Source organism: Salvelinus fontinalis, chromosome 1 (assembly GCF_029448725.1).
Source record: "Salvelinus fontinalis isolate EN_2023a chromosome 1, ASM2944872v1, whole genome shotgun sequence".
Classification (NCBI taxonomy): domain Eukaryota; kingdom Metazoa; phylum Chordata; class Actinopteri; order Salmoniformes; family Salmonidae; genus Salvelinus; species Salvelinus fontinalis.
Window position 1 is genome coordinate 43,845,967 of NC_074665.1, and position 22,446 is coordinate 43,868,412.

General features: G+C 43.2%; 1 protein-coding gene across 3 annotated transcripts in view; it reads right to left on the bottom strand.

Annotated features, from left to right (window-relative positions):
- The window catches only part of mapta (microtubule-associated protein tau a), a 54,396-nt gene that overhangs the window by 13,352 nt on the left and 18,598 nt on the right, over positions 1-22,446 (bottom strand). For 2 of the 3 annotated variants that reach the window (XM_055922305.1, XM_055922312.1), the window contains exons 3-8: positions 18,275-18,298; positions 16,105-16,142; positions 3,587-3,650; positions 3,473-3,490; positions 3,061-3,317; positions 2,269-2,361 (exon numbers count right to left, since the gene is read on the bottom strand). In XM_055922305.1, coding sequence (XP_055778280.1) covers positions 2,269-2,361; positions 3,061-3,317; positions 3,473-3,490; positions 3,587-3,650; positions 16,105-16,142; positions 18,275-18,298 — 494 coding nt within the window. Of the gene's footprint in view, positions 1-2,268; positions 2,362-3,060; positions 3,318-3,472; positions 3,491-3,586; positions 3,651-16,104; positions 16,143-18,274; positions 18,299-20,001; positions 20,131-22,446 lie in introns of all 3 variants that reach the window. The other variant, XM_055922295.1, reaches the window with a different exon arrangement.

Genomic DNA, 22,446 nt, shown 5'->3' on the forward strand with positions numbered 1-22,446 from the left:
CTCTTCCAGAGGTCCAGCAAAATGAAGGCAGTTTATGCAATTTTAAAAACATTACATTCACAGATTTCACAAAACACTGTGTGCCTTCAGGCCCCTACTCCACCACTTCCACATATCTACAGTACAACATCCACGTGTACGTGTATAGTGTGTATGTTACTGTGTGTGTATATATGCATGTGTCTGTGCCTATGTTTGTGTTGCTTTACAGTCCCCGCTGTTCCATAAGGTGTATTTTTATCTGTTTTTTAAATCTAATTTTACTGCTTGCATCAGTTACTTGATGTGGAATAGAGTTCCATGTAATCATGGCTCTATGTAGTAATGTGTGCCTCCCATAGTCTGTTCTGGAATTGGGGACTGTGAAGAGACCTCTTGTGGCATGTCTTATGGGGTATGCATGGGTGTTCGAGCTGTGCACCATTAGTTCAACATGTCAATACCTCTCATTAATACAAGTAGCGATGAAGTCAATCTCTCCTCCACTTTGAGCCAGGAGAGATTGACATGCATATTTGGCGGCAGGTAGCCTAGTGGTTAGAGTATTGGACGAGTAACCGAAAGGTTGCAAGATCAAATACCCAAGCTGACAAGGTAAAGATCTGTTGTTCTGCAACTGAACAAGGCAGTTAACCCACTGTTCCTAGGCTTCCTAGTTAAATAAATGTTAAAGCAATATATTATTAATATTAGCTCTCTGTGTACATCCAAGGACCAGCTGTGCTGCCCTGTTCTGAACCAATTGCAATTTTCCTAAGTCCCTTTTTGTGGCACCTGACCACACGACGGAACAGTAGTCCAGGTGCGACAAAACTAGGGCCTGTAGGACCTGCCTTGTTGATGGTGCTGTTAAGAAGGTAGAGAAGCGCTTTATTATGGATATACTTCTTCCCATCTTAGCAACTGTTGTAACAATATATTTTGACCATGACAGTTTACAATCCAGGGTTACTTGAGCAAGTTTAGTCACCTCAACTTGCTCAATTTCCACATTATTTATTACAAGATTTAGTTGAGGTTTAGGGAATGATTTGTCCCAAATACAATGCTTTTAGTTTTAGAAATATTGAGGACTAACTGCAACTCTTTGTTAAGTGTTGCAGTCATTTCAGTCGCTGTAGTAGCTGACATGTATAGTGTTGTGTCATCTGTATACATAGATACCAGTGGCACCAGTGACACTTACTCAAAGCCAGCGACATGTCATTAGTAAAGATTGAAAAAAGTAATGGGCCTAGACAGCTGCCCTGGGGAGTTCCTGATTCTACCTGGATTATGTTGGAGAGGCTTCCTTTAAAGAACACCCTCTGTGTTCTGTTAGACAGGTAACTCGTTATCCACAATGTAGCAGGGGAAGAAAAGCCATAACACATACGTTTTGTGTAAGTGCTGTGCATGTTAAATGTCCTTCACTATAAGCATGCTGAACGTTTGTTGTCAATTTGTTTACTGTAAAATACAATTGTGTCTGGCCAAAAATGTACCAAGGGTTGGTAACAGGCTGATTGGTCGGCTATTTGAGCCAGTAAAGGGGGCTTTACTATTCTTAGGAAGCGGAATTACTTTTGCTTCCCTCTAAGCCTGGGGAGCACACACTTTCTAGTAGGCTTACATTGAAAGATAAAGTTATAGAGGTATAGGAAAGACACCATTATGTTGGAATAATCCAAAGCAGCAAGGCTGCAGGTGTGGAAGACTGAGACTGAGGTAGTGAAATCTGTTCTCATGAATGACCTACCCAGTGTGCACAACTGGTTGAATTGACATTTTATTACGTCTTTAGGTTGTATACTCGTTGTATAAGGACATTTTTCAACATATTTTTAGCAACCAGAAAAATATGTCTTTATCTGATTGTAATCTGACCAGATAACAACCAAACAAGATGTCTTTCCCATGAGGTATTGATCTCATCATGAAAAAGACACCTTTACTGTACCTGGTTATAACAGAGACCCGTTGAATGCAATCTAGTTATTATGATGTCTTTTCAAACAGGAAATTACATCATCAAAACATTATGTGCCAAATTGTGCACGCTAGATAATGGTACTTGTCAACAAATAATATTGTTAAAAAAATGTTGTCCTTCATCAACACTTTTAATAGTCAATATAAAGTATCCACAGAAGCTTCCATGACACCCTTTAACGAGTTATAAAATATTTATAGACCCCTAAGTAGCTGCTGCCCGCTAAGACGGGGCAGTGATGGAACAGAAATGATCAGGTTTGTCAATAAGGTTTTGTCTCAAAACGAGTTACTCACCCTGCCTCCTCCAGGAGTGTGATTCAGGTTGGCTTTGGATCCACAACGAGCCTGGACATTGCTTACGTCCAACTTCTTCTCGAGGATTTGGACCTGAAAGTAGAAGTAAAGGAAAAGGAGTATTAGCCTTGAGTAGTTAAATGCAGCGAGGCTGCAGATGAGGACCATGTCAAAAGAAAGGGAGAATCTGACCTCTTGTAGGGATGAAAGCATAGGGCAGACATATTTTGACTCACTTAGTCTTTTAAAGGGAGTACATTGTAGAGTTTGTGCACCTATGATAAATAAGCTTGTGATGAGGAATGACATGAGAGTCAGCAAAAATGGGGTAGGACATTTCCAATTTCGAAAAAGTTGCTTTGATGATCATAACTGTAGAGAGACTCAAGACTCAGGTGTTGAGTTCATCCCTTAGTTACTCACATTGCCACCTCCGGGTGTATGTTTGATATTGTCTTTGGAGCCACACTTAGACTGCACATTGCTTAAGTCGATCTTCTTTTCAATTATTTGTACCTGGAAACGTGCAGAGGTAGGGGAAGAGACTGTTATCCTTCAAGGGATTCAAAGCAGAGGACTCTACACTAATTCAAGTGAGCTGTCTGAGACGGATAAAAAAATCTCTCAAAACAAAAACGACTAGCCACGTAACAGTTCGTCATCGGAGTGAGAGCTTCCATCCCTGTGTAAAACACTAAAGCAGATGAAGAGACAGTGAATGAGAGGAATGGAATATCAAGGTTGTGTGAGGCACATTGCCATGTAGTAACACCAAATAGAGCCCGAACTTACCCTTCCTCCTCCAGGCTGGTGCTTGATGTTGTCCGTGGAGCCGATCTTGGACCTGACGTTCTTCAGGTCCGGCAAGGGGGCCGCTGCGGTGAGGGGTGCAGGGGCGCGGCTCTTGAGAGAGCCAGGGGACTTGGGTGGGGTGCGCACCACCGCAACCTTTTTCACCTGGTTTGTGGCCACAGCCAAGGGCTTCCCGGGAAGAATCTTGCTGGAGGGGGACTTGGGAGTACCAGGGCTGCTCTGTCCACTGGTGTTGTCTTTAGAGAGTATTGAAAGGGTACAGTGAGCCTTTTTAAAGACCGTAAATGTACAGTTATTGCAAGGCCAGTGAAATATCGTACAAAGAAACAACTGAAGGCTAGTCCTGATCGAACTAATGGGTTCAATAAAATGAATAAATTTTTCGATTTACCTTTGTTCTTGCCGCTTGCTGTATCACAAAAATAAACAGCATACATTAGGCATAATCAGAGGTTTGTCAATAATACTTTTTGTGCTGCACATTGCAGGCTAGCTAGCTACATACCTGGAGCTGGGGTTTTGGCGGGAATCTTGGTTCCGGGGGCCTGAGGTCTGGCACCACCCAGAGTCTTTACATCCCCAGAAAAATAAACAAAGGGTTGAAAATGACATTAGTGACAAATTTTCAACCAACATGCTCTTGATTGACTGGCTGATCCATCAGCACTCTTGATATTGTACCACCCTGCATACCACTGCTGGCTTGCTTCTGAAGCTAAGCAGGGTTGGTCCTGGTCAGTCCCTGGATGGGAGACCAGATGCTGCTGGAAGTGGTGTTGGAGGGCCAGTAGGAGGCACTCTTTCCTCTGGTCTAAAAAAAAATATCCCAATGCCCCAGGGCAGTGATTGGGGACACTGTCCTGTATAGGGTGCCGTCTTTCGGATGGGACTTTAAACGGGTGTCCTGACTCTCTGAGGTCATTAAAGATCCCATGGCACTTATCGTAAGAGTAGGGGTGTTAACCCCGGTGTCCTGGCTAAATTCCCAATCTGACCCTCAAACCATCATGGTCACCTAATAATCCCCAGTTTACAATTGGCTCATTCATCCCCCTCCTCTCCCCTGTAACTATTCCCCAGGTCGTTGCTGCAAATGAGAACGTGTTCTCAGTCAACTTACCTGGTAAAATAACGGTAAAATAAAAAAATTAAAATAAAAATTGTATTTTTCGAATATGAAATTATACTTTTGTTTCTAGCTAGTTACCTAGATTGCATTGCCTATTGACAATGTAGCTATTTTTAAAATTTTACCTTTATTTAACTAGGCAAATCAGTTAAGAACAAATTCTTACTTACAATGACGGCCTACCCCGGCCAAACCCTAACCCGGACGACGCCGGGCCAATTGTGCGCCGCCCTATGAGACTCCTAATCACGTCCGGTTGTGACACAGCCTGGAATCTAACCAGGGTCTGTAGCGATGCCTCTAGCACTGAGATGCAGTGCCTTAGACCGCTGCTGCACTCGGGAGCCTGTAGCTAATGCTACTCCAACTGTATTTTGATAGCCTCAGACATTCATAGCGCGACACTAAGCTTGCTTCAGCTAACTACCATCCACAATGTACAGTATCTGTAGCACGTGACAACCCCCCATAGGAGTTGGCTATACACCAAAGCAACATCTAGGCTACAGCATCTGTAAATCTTTGGCAAACTTAATTTTGTTTGTGTGAAACTGAAACAGCTCTCCTACCTTACTTCCTGTTCACTGCAGCCTTGTATACATAATTTGTATACATAATTCATAGTACTGAATGTGTGACAGTGAAACTGTGCAAGGGCTTGTTTCTCAGAAATGGCTGTGTTGTGATTGATTGAGGCACGGATCAGAGTGTCAGTACACAGGAAGTCGTTAAAGTGGGCTAACAGATACTCAGAATTTGATTTGATTTGATTTGGCACGGCAAGATGGAACACAGTTCGCTCCGCTACTCTTAGTGAGCATACAAATCTACTCTGGACACACTCAAGGCTGTTGTCACCCTGCATCATAACTGGCCACAGATATTCAACAGACTGTCCCTCTAAAATGTGACATACAGGGAGGAGGAGACTCATACTGGAAGTATTAAAAGGTATAGATGGGTTAGCTGACAACGTCACGAAACCTATGCTCACGCTTCAACGGGGCAAAAGTCTGTGAGTTGTTGTGATTCTGGATGGCAAGATAGCTACCAACAATGGCAAGAAACTGCAATGTGGGGAATCGTAAGTGACTAGTTTCAGCTAGTTTCATCTTGTTCTTGGATAACATGTCTTGTTTTGAGGTGTTTTCACTGATTTCATATCAATGCTAATATGGCTAAAATTAGCTAGCTAGGTAACCAACAACTGTATCAACAATTTTTCAGCGGGTTATTGTCACTCAAAAGACTGCCGGTCTCACGGTAAATGACAGTTAATTAACATACACATATTTAGCATCACCAGGCCTCCACACAAGTCGCTGATGCGCCATTGTAACACCTTCATTTAAAAAAGTATAGTAAATCAATTGAATATACAATCACAATAAATCCATTATTTATTTGAGTCAGGTCTAAAGAAACATTATGATTTGAAGAAAATGTATTTCAGAAAAACAGAATATGAGTTGGCCTACTGTATGTTATCTGGCAATGCACCATGTCATAGGCTGCAGGCATGTTCATTGAGCTGACAAGATATGCATCTAAGTCCCGTGCCATTATTTTATATTATATTGTTTTATATTGAGAAGAATACAGAAAGGATATTTTTCCTGGAGCGAGTGCACATATTATGTCGGGTGTAATTTGAAACAGATCCTATACGCTAGATTTAGAGTTATTTGCCAACTTTAGTTGTGAATGATACAAACCTTACAATGTCTTAGAAATCAAAACATATATTTTAATGATGCGGGGTAGGCTACTTCGGTTTTATATTGGAGCATGTGCTTAATATGAGCAGCTGAGAAATACATAGAAGAACACTTATTTCACTTATTTCAAGCCTGTTCCTGCAACTACCCAGTGCTTAATTTGGGAAACCAAGTGAAATCTGTTCGAGAACATCAATAGTAACATGTTTTCGCAATGAAACACATTTTACTAAACTGTTGACAGCCCCTCTGCACGCTCGAGACAGGAATAAAGGAGAGAGGAGGAGATGGAAACGCACGGTGGTGAGATATTCTGTATAGCTAAAGGTAATATGTAACCAATTAATAATGAAAATATATTATATACTAGGCTATTCAAAATCAAATAAAAATGCACTAAAATTGTAGGCTAACTGATAGCCGCTCTGCACAATCAATTAACCAACAGCATCACCTAGGGACATACTTTCTCAGAGACTAGTGGATAGACATTTTGGAACGTAGTATAAGGTAACCAGTCCATCCAGTATGTCATCTATAAGTCTATGCTAGGTAGAGCTCTGCCTTATCTCAGTTCACTGGTCACGATAACAGCACCCACCCGTCGCACGTGTTCCAGCAGGTATATCTCACTGATCATCCCCAAAGCCAACACCTCATTTGGCCGCCTTTCCTTCCAGTGACTGAAACGAATTGCAAAAATCGCTGAAGTTGGAGACTTTTATTTCCCTTTCCAACTTTAAACATCTGCTATCTGAGCAGCTAACCGATCGCTGCAGCTGTACATAGTCCATCTGTAAATAGTCCACCCAATCTACCTACCTCATCCCCATACTGTTTTTATTTTATTTACTGTTCTGCTCTTTTGCACACCAGTATCTCTACTTGCACATCATCATCTGCTCATTTATCACTCCAGTGTTAATCTGCTAAATTGTAATTATTCGCTCCTATGGCCTATTTATTGCCTACCTCCTCATGCCTTTTGCACACACTGTATATAGACTTTATTTTTTCTACTGTGTCATTGACTTGTTTATTGTGCTATTGGTGTCACGTTCCTGACCTTATTTTCCCTTAGTTTGTATTTATTTAGTATGGTCAGGGCGTGAGATTGGGTGGGTTGTCTATGTGTGTTTTCATTGTTGGGTTTTTTGTGTTCGGCCTGGTATGATTCTCAATCAGAGGCAGCTGTCAATCGTTGTCCCTGATTGAGAATCATACTTAGGCAGCCGGGGTTTCACGTGTGGTTTGTGGGTGTTTGTATTTCATGTCAGTGTTCGTGCCACACGGGACTGTTCTTCGGGTAGATTCTCTTTTTGTTATTTTGTTTCGTGTAGTGTTCAGTTTATTTCTTAATAAAACATGGACACTTTCCACTCTGCGTTTTGGTCCGATCCCTACACCTCCTCTTCAGACGAAGAGGAGGAAATCTGCTGTAACAATTGGCTTGTTTATTGTTTAATCCATGTGTAACTCTGTGTTGTTGTCTGTGTCACACTGCTTTGCTTTATCTTGGCCAGGTCGCAGTTGTAAATGAGAACTTGTTCTCAACTAGCCTACCTGGTTAAATAAAGGTGAACAAAAAAATAATAATAATAATAATACAGTCCACACTCAAAGTCAATTACTCAAATTTGTTTCATTTTGGAGTATGGGCTAGACTAATTATGTACCAAAGACATCTTAAAGCAGTTCTGTTTGATGTTTTTCTGCCATGGGTAGTTCGGGATTGGGCTCATAACCCTATGCATATGCATAAGCTCTGATATGCATATGAGTGTTTTGAATTAATCATCACCTTAGAAAGCTGTCCAGTTTGTTATTACGCTTCGAAACAACATCCAGAACGACCGCGTTTTACTCAGTATCAACCTGCTGTTACTACTTCTTTCTTCAAATTAATCACCACGTTGAGGTGAGTTTTAAATGCATGATGTTCTGATGATGTGTTTGATGTTATTTTCGATTGCATTTCCATTGATGTCAAAGTGGTTAGAGGGACAATAGAGTCCTGAGTACCAGGCCATTAGGACCTGATGGCCGTTGGCAAGTTGGTACTACTAAAGTATGTCCAGAGTGCATCAGAGAATGGTAGGACTGAGTTTCGTCATCATTCTCCTCATTCTACTGGGCCTTCTGTACCGCTTTAAACTTAAGGATGTGTCTGTCCCTGGATCCAACCAGGACCGGATCACTAGTCATAACTTTAACCAGGACCAAAGGTCCATTCAGGGTTCTGATCCTTCATATACACCCATCCCGATTCAGTCTGACGATGCTGTGGCTAGTAGCTCCAATAACGTACGGCGACCCGGTAAAATAAATAGTGGGGATACGGCGGTAAAACGTGAGCCTACCACAATTAATACAACGTGCCCCAAAAAACTCATGGCTATTACACCATTACTGCATGTCAGCCACATGACAAATTAGCGAATTGACTGGAAACCGGGTGGTATACGCTCCCAATTGCATTGTGGTTTGAGGATGACACTTCCATTTTATCAAGGCGGAGATGAGTGGCCGAGACGTGCATGCGGACAAGGCGGAGATGAATGGCAGAGATCGAGGCGCACTTGGACAACTGTGGATGCATCAATTCAGGCTACAAGTGTAGGCATAATGACAATGTCAGAATTTCATTACACTACACGTAGGTGTTTTGTAACAGATGTCTATTTTCATTCATCAAATTGCGGGAGCACAGTGCATATTTGAGTTTTGGATGCTGAAATACTTTGGTGAGTGAACGAATGTGCGTAGGTAGCCTACAGGAGCGCCTTTGTTAAGTGAATGTTTGACAATCAGATGAAAACATCATGACTGGTTGTGTTTATGCCACATTAAAAGGCATAGGCAGCGTGTCCCTAAAGTAAATTGAATTCAATTGCCAAGATTATATAGCCTAGTTAGCTTACTCCCGTCTATACAGAAATAATATACAAACAATTTGAAATAGGCTACTCCGTCAGAAAGCATTATTTGGCCACAGAGGATCATTAGCTTCTAAAAAAATGTATCTGTGGATTGTTTTAAATCGCAGTCAGAAGGGTCTGCAATCTGGGCAGCGCGCACTGCAAATACCAAATAGATGATTGTTACATCGCGACTGTCAGTGGCAAGCAGAGAGACCTATCCAGACCAGGCATATTGCAATATTTAAAAATACAATCACGGAAAAACTGTTTGGAAAGCAAAAGTCTATTGCTGTAAAGAAAAGACTCAAAAGGACACAAACTAAACAAACAACAACAACAAAACACTCCTGGACCGGTTGGGCGCACAAAAACTGACGATCCGGCTGAGGCCCGACGTGGGATGGGCACCATCCGAGCCAACCGGGGCAAGGAAACCTCTCGAAAGAGCTAGGGCATGGAAGCCCGACGAGCTGGCTAGGCATCCCCGGTTCCACCGGCGGAGGGATCCACCCGACGTCACCAACAAAACAAAAGACAAACTCCTGGACTATCTGGGCGAACAAAAACTGACGATCTGGCTGAGGCCCGACTTGGGATGGGCGCCTTCCGAGCCAACCGGGGCAAGGAAACCTCTCTAGCCAGCCAGGGCATGAAAGCCCGATGAGCTGGCTAGGCTTTCCCGGTTCCATCGGTGGCGACCCAGAGCCGCTGCCACCATTCCAACCGGAACACCAGTACTCCCCGATGCTTCGTATGCTGGCTGCTGCATTGATTGCCTTATGTCTTTGTATTTGGTTCTTGACGCTGTTCCTGTCTCATCCATGTCAGTTGTTTATTAAATGTTTACTCCCTGTACCTGCTTCGTTCCTCCAGCGTCATTCCGCGTGACAGAATGCAGCAGCCAACATACAAAGCATCGGGGAGTACTGGCGTTCCGGGTTGGAATGGTGGCAGCGGCTCTGGGTCGCGGGGATGCCTAGCCAGCTCGTTGGGCTTCCATGCCCACACGGTCCCGTGTGGCTCAGTTGGTAGAGCATGGCGCTTGCAACGCCAGGGTTGTGGGTTCAATTCCCACAGGGGGACCAGGGTTCATTTCCCACGGGGGGACCAGGATAAATATGTATGAACTTTCCAATTTGTAAGTCGCTCTGGATAAGAGCGTCTGCTAAATGACTTAAATGTAAATGTAAAATGTAGCTAGTTCGAGAGGTTTCGTTGGCTCGGATGGTGCCCATCCCACGTCGGGCCTCAGCCGGATCGTCAGTTTTTGTGCGCCCAACCGTTTTTTTTAAGTTCGTGATGTCGGGGTGGATTCCGCCGCCGATGGAACCGGGGGTACCTCAGCCAGCCCGTCGGGCTTTCACGCCCTGGCTGGCTCAAGAGGTTTCGTTGCCTCAGTTGGCTCGGCAGGTTTCCATCCCACGACACGCTCAACTGGATCTTCGGGCTTCCTCAGCGGGATCGACAGGAGTCTTGCCTCAGCCGGATCGTCAGGCTCTCACGCTCCTGCCGGTTCGTCGGCTTTTCACGCCCCAACCGGCTTGCCCAGCGCCCATGTCTCGACCGGTTCGCCCAGGTGGGACGCCGAGTAGCGTCCCAAGAGGGAGGGGTGCTGTCACGTCTGCTCCCGCTCTTCCCTTTCCTTGGCGCTTGAGGGCACCAGATTACCCTGCATCACGCACTCCTGCCATCCATCATGCACACCTGCCTTCCCTCGTCACTCGCATCAGCGTTATTGGACTCACCTGGACTCACTTATCACCTGTTATTTCCTCCCCTATATTTGTCAGTTTCCCAGCTCTGTTCCCCGCTGCTGCATTAATTGTTTTTTGTCATTAGTTTCTGTTTGCTGACGCTGTTCCTGTCTCGTTCTATGTCTGTATTTATTAAATGTTACTCCCCGTACCTGCTTCGTCTCTCCAGCGTCATTCCGCGTGACACATATTCACTGTTTATCAAGAGGTCTTATTCACTTGTTCACTTGTTTGTTTTTGGACAATCATTTCCTCCTCCAGGTTAGATGGACGTCATATTGTATTTATGTCTCCCCTTTTCGTAGGCCGATTATATGGATCAGACAACCTCATTTTTATTGATCTGTTTGTCAGTGTCTGTCACATTATATAAATGATTGGAGACAGGCGCAGGAATTCGTAATAGGGGAATTTAATACTCCATCCAAAATATACACTGCTTAAACAACACAATGTAACTCCAAGTCAATCACACTTCTGTGAAATCAAACTGTCCACTTAGGAAGCAACACTGATTGACAATACATTTCACATGCTGTTGTGCAAATGGAATAGACAAAAGGTGGAAATTATAGGCAATTAGCAAGACACCCCCCAAAACAGGAGTGATTCTGCAGGTGGTGACCACAGACCACTTCTCAGTTCCTATGCTTCCTGGCTGATGTTTTGGTCACTTTTGAATGCTGGCGGTGCTCTCACTCTAGTGGTAGCATGAGACGGAGTCTACAACCCACACAAGTGACTCAGGTAGTGCAGTTCATCCACGATGGCACATCAATGCGAACTGTGGCAAAAAGGTTTGCTGTGTCTGTCAGCGTAGTGTCCAGAGCATGCAGGCGCTACCAGGAGACAGGCCAGTACATCAGGAGACGTGGAGGAGGCCGTAGGAGGGCAACAACCCAGCAGCAGGACTGCTACCTCCGCCTTAGTTCAAGGAGGTGCACTGCCAGAGCCCTGCAAAATGACCTCCAGCAGGCCACAAATGTGCATGTGTCAGCATATGGTCTCACAAGGGGTCTGAGGATCTCATCTCGGTACCTAATGGCAGTCAGGCTACCTCTGGCGAGCACATGGAGGGCTGTGCGGCCCCACAAAGAAATGCCACCCCACACCATGACTGACCCATCGCCAAACCGGTCATGCTGGAGGATGTTGCAGGCAGCAGAACGTTCTCCACGGCGTCTCCAGACTCTGTCACGTCTGTCACATGTGCTCATGTGCTCAGTGTGAACCTGCTTTCATCTGTGAAGAGCACAGGGCGCCAGTGGCGAATTTGCCAATCTTGGTGTTCTCTGGCAAATGCCAAACGTCCTGCACGGTGTTGGGCTGTAAGCACAACCCCCACCTGTGGACGTCGGGCCCTCATACCACCCTCATGGAGTCTGTTTCTGACCGTTTGAGCAGACACATGCACATTTGTGGCCTGCTGGAGATCATTTTGCAGGGCGCTGGCAGTGCACCTCCTGCACAAAGGCGGATGTAGCGGTCCTGCTGCTGGGTTGTTGCCCTCCTACGGCCTCCTCCACGTCTCCTGATGTACTGGCCTGTCTCCTGGTAGCGCCTGCATGCTCTGGACACTACGTTGACAGACACAGCAAACCTTTTGCCACAGTTCGCATTGATGTGCCATCGTGGATGAACTGCACTACCTGAGCCACTTGTGTGGGTTGTAGACTCCATCTCATGCTACCACTAGAGTGAGAGCACCGCCAGCATTCAAAAGTGACCAAAACATCAGCCAGGAAGCATAGGAACTGAGAAGTGGTCTGTGGTCACCACCTGCAGAATCACTCCTGTTTTGGGGGGTGTCTTGCTAATTGCCTATAATTTCCACCTTTTGTCTATTCCATTTGTACAACAGCATGTGAAATTTATTGTCAATCAGTGTTGCTTCCTAAGTGGACAGTTTGATTTCACAGAAGTGTGATTGACTTGGAGTTACATTGTGTTGTTTAAGTGTTCCCTTTATTTTTTTGAGCAGTGTACAACATGCCATGAAAAGGCATGGGGACGAAGGCCAAAACAAACATGTATACAAAAACACAGGGATGTAACCCAAACAAAAGAGCGAGGTTAAACCTGCGCTGCACCAGATGCGGAACGACACTGGCCCCGGGGACGACCCCAGGGATGCGGTGTGGGTCGGTCAGGGCGCCGCTAGTGGAAATCCCTGGTCAGCGAAGCGTCCAGGGATTTCCACCGCAGGAACCCAGCACCGCTCCTCTGGGCATACTCCTCCCGACGCACTGCACCAGCAGTGGGACGACACCGGCCTCGTGGACAACCACAGGAATGCGGTGCGTGTCGGTCAGGGACAGTTGCAGCTGCCGAAGTTGCGGCGGCATGGGACGGGCTAGTTGCAGCGTGGTCAGACGGGCCATTCCCACTGTCTCTATTTAGGGTTGGTTATTTTGTCATGTTGTATAAATGATTGGAGACAGGCGCAGGAATTCGTAATTGAGGGGTTTAATACTCCACCCAAAATATACAACATGCCATGAAAAGGCACGGGGACGAAGCCCAAAACAAACACGTATACAAAAAGACAGGGATGTAACCCAAAACAAAAGCACGAGGTAAAACCTCGAATAAATACATGGAACGAGACCCGCAATACACTACACGGGATGAGACCCGTAATAACAAGTGCACAATACACGGAGCGTCGAAAGCCGAAAAAGCAAAGCATAGGTACTCACAGACCAACCGACATGGGAACAATAACCGACAAGACAATGGTGAACAGAGGGCACATATATGAGACAGTTCAGCCGGTAGCGTAGACCTCTGGAACCGTTGCACGGCATGAGCAACAGTACCTGGGGAATCCGTGACAGTGTCAGCAGAGTAAGCTACCCTGTAATTTTTGTAGTATTGAAAAAAATGCATGAGCGCACTTGGGTGTCCTGTACCGGTAAGAAATGACATTAAAGAAATGTAAAATACTAATCCACTTTGACCCCTGCATATACATCAGATTGAACTATTGTAAAAAAAGATGAACCCCTAAAAAGGAGTTAACTCCCTCTCCAATCTACTCTACAGTGAGAGCTGCAGGCCCCTGAGAGAGAGGTTGAGACCAGGGACAGGAAGTGGACACATTGACACAGGCACACACAACACATGGACAAACACATATGCACCACACACACACACACACACACACACACACACCTACAGTTGAAGTCTGAAGTTTACATACACTTAGGTTGGAGTCAGTCATTAAAACTTGTTTTTCAACCACTCCACAAATTTCTTGTTAACAAACTATAGTTTGGGCAAGTCGGTTAGGACAGACTTTGTGCATGACACAAGATATTTTTCCAACAATTGTTTACAGACAGATTATATCACTTATAATTCACTGTATCACAATTCAAGTGGGTCAAAAGTTTACATACACTAAGTTAACTGTGCCTTTAAACAGCTTGGAAAATTCCAGAAAATGATGTCATGGCTTTAGAAGCTTCTGATAGGCTAATTGACATACTTTGAGTCAATTGGAGGTGTGCATGTGGATGTATTTCAAGGCCTACCTTAATACTCAGTGTCTCTTTGCTTGACAATCTGCCAAGACCTCAGAAAAACAATTGTAGGCCTCCACAAGTCTGGTTCATCCTTGGGAGCAATTTCCAAACGCCTGAAGGTACCACGTTCATCTGTACAAACAATAGTACGCAAGTATAAACACCAAGGGACCACGCAGCCGTCATACCGCTCAGGAAGGAGACGCGTTCTGTCTCCTAGAGATGAACGTACTTTGGTGCAAAAAGTGCAAATCAATCCCAGAACATCAGCAAAGGACCTTGTGAAGATGCTGGAGGAAACAGGTACAAAAGTATCTATATCCACAGTACGAGTTCTATATCGACATAACCTGAAAGCCGCTCAGCAAGGAAGAAGCAACTGCTCCAAAACCACCATAAAAAAAGCCAGACTATGGTTTGCAACTGCACATGGGGACAAAGCAAGGAAGAAATGTCCTCTGGTCTGATGAAACAAAAATAGAACTGTTTGACTATAATGACCATCGTTATGTTTGGTGGAAAAGGGGGAAGACTTGCAAGCCGAAGAACACCATCCCAACCGTGAATCCCGGGGGTGGCAGCATCATGTTGTGGGGATGCTTTGCTGCAGGAGAGATTGGTGCATTTCCCAAAATAGATGGCTTCATGAGGGAGGAAAATTATGTGGATATATTGAAGTAACATCTCAAGACATCAATCAGGAAGTTAAAGCTTGGTCGCAAATGGGTCTTCCAAATGGACAATGACCCTAAGCATACTTCCAAAGTTGTGGCAAAATGGCTTAAGGACAACGAAGTCAAGGTATTGGAGTGGCCATCACAAAGCCCTGACTTCAATGCTATAGAAAATGTGTGGGCAGAACTGAAAAAGCGTGTGCGAGCAAGGAGGCCTACAAACTTGACTCAGTTACACCAGCTCTGTCAGGAGGAATGGGACAGAATTCACCCAACTTATTGTGGGAAGCTTGTGGAAGGCTACCCGAAATGTTTTACCCAAGTTAAACAATTTAAAGGCAATGTTACCAAATACTAATTGAGTGTATGTAAACTTCTGACCCACTGGGAATGTGATGAAAGAAATAAAAGCTGAAAGAAATAATTCTCTCTACTATTATTCTGACATTTCACATTCTTAAAATAAAGTGGTGATCCTAACTGACCTAAGACAGGGACTTTTTACTTGGATTAGATGTCAGGAATTGTGAAAAATTTAGTTTAAATGTATTTGGCTAAGGTGTATGTAAACTTCCGACTTCAACTGTAACTAACAATGATATCATGGAAAAACATGTTTTTTCTTCAACCTTTAACTATGAATGATGGATGTATGTTTAGCAATTAGCAATACAGTTGCACCTATTAAGTATTGAGCAATCCAGAGTGTGGGCCCCATTTCATCTAATGTATATTTTGAAAACCTTCAAACACACCCTTACAATCATAAGGGGTTACAATCGAAAAAAGGCAAGACTGGGAGTTAGTGAGTGTTGGCTTCAATTGATGCACAGGAAAACAATGCTGTTTGTTAGGCTGTGTTAAGGTCTAGCCTGCACCACTATCAGCCGTATGCAGGGGTGCATGGGTTGTACCACTCTCAGCCGTGTGCAGGCTTGTGCCATACTTACACGGGGCTGCCTGGCCCCTACACTGCTGGCTCTAGTGGGTACTGAGGTGGGCCCATTTCTGGTTCTGTTGACTGGGGAGGGTCTTTTAAGGGCAGATGTGGGTCTAGCTTTGGTGGCAGTTTTGGTTGTCTTTGTATGATTGGAAGCAATGAGTGTAAAAAAAAAATGTTTGAATACCTTGAAAGTAAATGAAGAAATGTCATGAAACAGGCATGGATTCACAAATGAACAGTATGAGTTCAAGGTTCATACTGATAAGGAAATATGATTTCAAAAAAGGTTTTCAATGACAAATTAAGAAGACGTTTGTAGCATTGTCCATGTGTACTGCTATGGGATAAGTTGCCTACCTTCTTATCAGCATTGTCGTTTTCAATCTTTGCTTGAGCTGTGGTGGAAAAGGGGGAAACAGACATTTAGCATATTGGACTCTTCAGACAAAAATATCTATTGCCCTTTTTTTTTAGCTCAGCGAGTGAACAAACTTCGAGAGGCCATCGACATGTTCCGTTGTATGTATGTGTGCATAGGGAAGTGGAGACCAAATGAAAGACAATCACAAAGACGTGGAACTCTCAAAAACATGCACAGTGACTGTAACACACGGGACTTGTTGACTGGAAACACTCAAAAGCATTTGCGAGAACCGTAAACCGTAGTGGATTTTGGGTCTGCAAGGCCAGCAGAAAGAGCAAGACGGACAGGAGGAAACAAAAACAAAGGGAAGGGAGGGAGGACGACAAGCTTATCCTCAGCCAAACGTGAAGTTCCATAGCGCATTTTCAGGGGAGCGAATGCTGCATAGCATACGGTAGCTGTTTCGTAAAATAAAGAGGATGAAATTAACTGAAGAAGATTGAGTTTGGGATTTGGTGAATAGAACTGCAAACAGACCTTTGTATATAGCAACCGGGACCAATGACTTTCTTGCGGGAGAACTTTGAGGAGTTTTCTGGAGTTCGCTTGTGGTCTTGGTGGACTGTACAGCATCTCTCGTCTTAGGATCCTCAACGAAATCCGGTATGGACATATAGCTTGCTCTTTCTAATTCTAAAACAGGGTTAATTACACCTATGTCAGATAGTACTGTTGTCAAATGTTTGTCACTATCAGAAGACACCATGTTTCCATTGACCTGTGGCTCTATTTGTCGCTCCAGCTGGTTGTCCACATCAAAATGGGCAGTGTCCTTTAAAGCTGATGAGACAGCGTCATGTACCTCCTGGAGATGTTCTGAATCATGTCTGGGGCTTTTGTCCACTGGTACAGAGTTTTCCAGAAAAAAGTGGGAAGAGGATGGACTGTGAACCGGAAAGGAATCAGGGCTTCCTAGCACAAACTCCTTAGATCCAGTATTAGAAGCAGCAGCAGCCTGTTGGAGAGACTCGGCATAATCGAAAGTCAGTCCTTGTTTTCTGGCTTCGTTTGAAATCCTTAGACCCTGGTCTTCATCTACCCACAATCTATTCTCTTCAACGGAGGTGAGGTCCTCAAAGGCTGTGCTGCGGACTAAAGAGGTGCCCAGCGGATCGCTCTGCCCAGAGGAGCACTCAGGTGCATCAAGACTGACCGCTCTTTGAGAATCTGGACTGACCCCCTTGGCGGATGGGAGGGCCCCTCTCCCCTCTGACCCCTGGGTATGGTCTCCAGAGGTCCATAAAGAGTTACTCAACTTCTTCCCAAAGTCCCCTCCCCCCTGTGCCCCCTCTGAGTCTGCATCTTCAGAGTCCAGAGAACAGAAAGCTCCCAAGGTCTTGAAGCCAAGTCCTGCCCCAATCTCTGTGTCTTCAGCAGCTTCCGATCCATTAGGCGGCGTCAACACAAATCCACTGAGGATTCCCACACCAGGTGCTTCTAGTTTTTTTGAAAGGCAGATTTAATTGTGAATTTACTCCACTCGTTTCCGTCTCCCCGTTAAAATGTTATTTGAGAAGAAAAGAGAAATTAATTTGACAGTGAACTACATAGGCACGATTTGGAGAACACCACAGAAAAGTTTTTTTTTAATGATGTTTTTGTGTTTATAATGGTGTCGTGGAAGAAGTCACAGGACGCTCTCTGTGTCTGTCCAGCAGCTATGAAAAGTGCGGAATGGATAGAATGGCTTTATGAAATGCACATAACAACTTACATTAACATTAATGACGTAAAAGATGGACAAAATGCTTCACAATTGGATCAATGGAAAAGATTGACAACAGATGACTATGAGACAAATGTAAACATAACTGTGAGATGTGCTGGGATGATATGCTGTCATACACACTGAATGGTGCATATTTCATTCCAAAATATGCCTTTAAAAAAATAAGTCTAATTATGCTGAGAACTTTTAAGCAACCATCATATTCTTTAAAAAATTTATCATAGCAGTTTATATTACTGTATTATATTGAGTACTTTGGCAACAATAGTATTGTAACAGCTATGGCTAATATCATAAAATAGTGATCTGGACTTTATCTAAGATATACCCAAAGTGTTTGCAAATTTTGTCTACAGTGTGATCGACCAAAATACCTGTTGAGGCTGTTCCTCCAGTTGCTGTTCAAACACGGCGAGGCAGTGCAGAGAAACAAAAAGAGGATCCAACTATTAGGTCTTGTCAAACACATTACATGCTACAGTGCATAACATCCAAAAGAACCACACCACTGCAAAGAAAGCAAAACAGCCTAGATTACTTTACACCATGCATACAGTTTTTGCTTAATGCACAAAAGCCACAGCAACTCATCTTTACCTCAGCCTTTTTCACATACATCAAAACAAAGTAATTTGATTAAACAATCCATATCTAAATCCAGCTGTGTGTGTGGGTGGTTATAGGTATTGCTAAATGTGGGAGATGCTGAGCCTGACACACTGTTTTCATTGAAAAATCATGGTCCAACATGACACCTAACTTGGCTTTCCTTCTGGCAGGACAGCAACTGTGTTCTCCATTATTGTGGCATCCTCCGTATTGGGAGGCTCCTGATCTGTTTAACATATCACAGGGTCCTTTCAACCTGCTGTTTCCCTTTTCTCTTGGGCTATGTAACATGTAACAGTGTACTACAATACCCATAATGCTATGTTTAACATATCCGGTTTCTATCTGGTTTCAGAATGGAGGCGTGTGTTTTGATCCCACTTCTGACAGTAATTCTAGTTGAGATACTGTAGCAATGGTATTGTGTATGGACCAGGGGAAAAGTTATGCTTTGTTATTAGTCTGCTACAAACTTGACCACACACACAAAACCAAATGCACTGGGGAAAATTAATGAGAGAAGTAAGTATTAAGATAATTAAGAGTGATTCAATTCATAAAAGACAAAAGGGAAAAAAAGGTTAACCCAGAAATAACATTAAAGTAAGCATTAACAAAAGCCAACCAAAAAACTAACTCTCTTCAGGTTGTGGCTCTGAAACCAACAAATAGTTAAAACAATATTAAGCTGATACAGTACATAATATAATTATGTTACGACAAAAGCCAACCAAAAAACGAACTCTCTTCAGGTTGTGGCTCTGAAACCAACAAATAGTTAAAACAATATTAAGCTGATACAGTACATAATATAATTATAATATAATTAATATAATATAATTAATTATTACAAAAGAGGGGCAGAAGCAGCGATTAACATAAAATAACAACATTAGAAAAGTTTAATGCAAAAGACAGTGGTGGTTCTGTTGGTGGGTGCATACCAAGTTGCACCTCCCCCCCAGAGGTGCAATGGTGCACCTCCTCGTCACAGATACTCTACAGTTCAGAAAGCTCAGACTGTGGTTCAGTCACCCAATCTTTTGGCCTGGCTTCCTCAGGCTCCACTGGGAGAGAAATGCACACTTTAGGTCAGAAACCTGGTTGGGCATGTCATGGATTATTAATAATAAATAACATTCTGCTTCTTATGACAGTTGACCAGAAGCGAAAAACTAAAACACAGATCCAGACACAATCAATCACACTGAGAAGAAAGCAAGGGTTAGTCATATAAGTTGTCATACATTTGTAAAGGAAAATAAAGTCTGCAAACCAAAAACAAGCTTTTTGGGGGGTTATGGCTCTGAAACAAATGAATAGTTTAGCAATATTAAAATGATACAAATTAATAGTTTAGCAATATTAAAATGGTATCCTGCATAGAAACACGTACTGTACATGGTGAAGGATTATTTATTTTTGAAACGGATAGAAAAAACATTGGCATTAAAGCTGAATGCAAAGTGCAGTGGTGGTGGTGGGTGCGTACCAGGTTGCACCTCCTCCTCACCAGAGGCGCTAAGTTGCACCTCCTTATCACAGGTGTTGCTCTCCAGTTCAGAGAGCTCAGACTGTGGTTCAGCCGCTCTGTCCTCTAGTGTGGCTTCCTCAGGCTCCACTGGGAGAGAAAGGCAAGCTTTAGGTTAGTAACCTGGGCCGTGTTCAGAAGGACACACCGTAGGAAAAGGTTATGAAAGGGAAAATGTTCAATTACGGTTTCATATTGGACATGTGCATGTAGTCCGTGCTGTTTCAGTCCGTTTGGTGCCTAATGAACACAACTGCATAGACACGTCATTAGTAGATGGCCCCAAGCCAAGCAGTCATCTATCTATGGCCCTTGCCCCAAGTGCTTATGGTGTGTAGTACTGAAAAACCTCATCCACATTTTCCACACATCAAACACTGGTTATGGAAGTAGTGAATGTCAACAAACGCTGTGAAATGAAATCCAAAATACCTTTATTTCAACATTTTAAACCCAGCCATTGGGTATTATTGTAATGTTTAGTCCCTAAATCCAGGCTTAATGTTGCACCCGTTGACCAGCTCTATAATTCCCCTTTCAGAGAATGGCGCCTGTTCCTTCAGCTCTTATCGCACGATGAACAAGCTTGTTACATCATCAAACAATCAATTGACAACATATTTCAGCGCAAAAAATAAGTGACAATTATTTAAGTTAGCAGTAGTCAGTCTGGAAATAAAATGGAAATTGCTGAATGGGTGAAAACCATCTCTTTAACCATTAAGAATTATCACTAATTGCCAATGACATGTTCTCATCTACCACTAAACTACACAAAACACGCTTGACTCCGTTGGGAAGTCGATATTTAGTATCTACACTAGATGACTACGAACAAATCACAGTGGTCTCCCGTAACTACTAGTTAGTAGAGTGTACTCACTATGTGCCGTACAGTCGGTGCAAGTACTGTTAAGCTCTGTGTAGGAACCTGACTCAGACCGGTGTAGCTTCCTGCTCGTCCGAGTGGTAAGGGGAAGGGCGAAGGGGGAGAACGAGTGCACTAGCGAGGGCTGTAAACTGGGGAGAGCTAGACTACGTACTACTTGGGCAGAGCAGCCATTTGGGGGCACAGCAGGAATAAAAAGAGAAGGTTATCATCATTGTTGTTGCATTTGTTGCAACACAACAGCAACCCCATTGTGAAAGGTTGGCGACCCTGACTGTAGTCTGCCAGTACAGCTACTGTGCTCTTCTCTCCTTTCTAGATAAAGTGCCTTCAGAAAGTATTCACACTAATTGATCTTTTCCACATTTTGTTGTGTTACAGCCTGAATTTAAAATTGATTACATTTTGATTTTTTTTGTCACTGGCCTAAACACAATGCCCCGTAATGTCAAAGTGGAATTATGTTTTTCAAGATTTTTATAAATTAAATAAAAATGAAAAGCTGAAATGTTTTGAGTCAATAAGTATTCAACCCCTTTGTTATGGCATGCATAAATAAGTTTAGGAGTAAAAATGAGCTTAACAAGTCACATAATAAGTTACATGGACTTGCTCTGTGTGCGATAATAGTGTTTAACATGGTTTTTGATTGACTCTCTGTACCGCCACCGTACAATTATCTGGAAGGTCCCTCAGTCGAGCAAGGAATTTCAAACAGATTCAACCACAAAGATCAGGTAGGTTTTCCAATGCCTCACAAAGGACACCTATTGGTAGACTGGTTAAAAAAAGGAAGCCTGTGTATGAAAAAAAGGGAGCCTGTACAGAATAAAAAATATTCCAAAACAAACAGGGCATTAACCTAAACCTCAAGGCCAAATATACACTGGAGTTGCTTACCAAGACAACACTGAATGTTCCTGAGTAGCCTAGTTACAGTTTTGACTGAAATCGGCTTAAAAATCTATAACAAAACGAGAAAATGGCTGTCTACAAATGATCAACAACCAACAGAGCTTGAAGAATTTTTAAAAGAATAACGTGCAAATATTGTACTATACTGGTGTGCAAAGCTCTTAGAGACTTACCCAGAAAGACTCACAGCTGTAATCGCTGACAAAATTGATTCTAACATGTATTGACTCAGGGGGTTGAATACGTATCTAATCAAAATACAGTATATTAGTGTATTAATTCTTATTATTTTTTAACCAATATTACAATTTGTCTTCGACTTTGACATTAGAGTATTTTGTGTAGATCGTTGACAAAAAAATTACAATTTAATCCATACTTTGTAAGATTACTTTCTGAAGGCACTGCAATATGCCATAAACGGCATGGGGCAAACCTCCCTGTAGCCAAGGCTTTCCCCACTGTACTGTATTTCCTCATTCCTTCCCTAGTCTTAGCCTTCCATTGACTGCCCATTTGATTAATAATGTGCCTTTACAAAAGGTTAAGGATCTATGTACTGTCCTGAAAGCTTGATTGTTTACAAGAATGAATTGGTAACA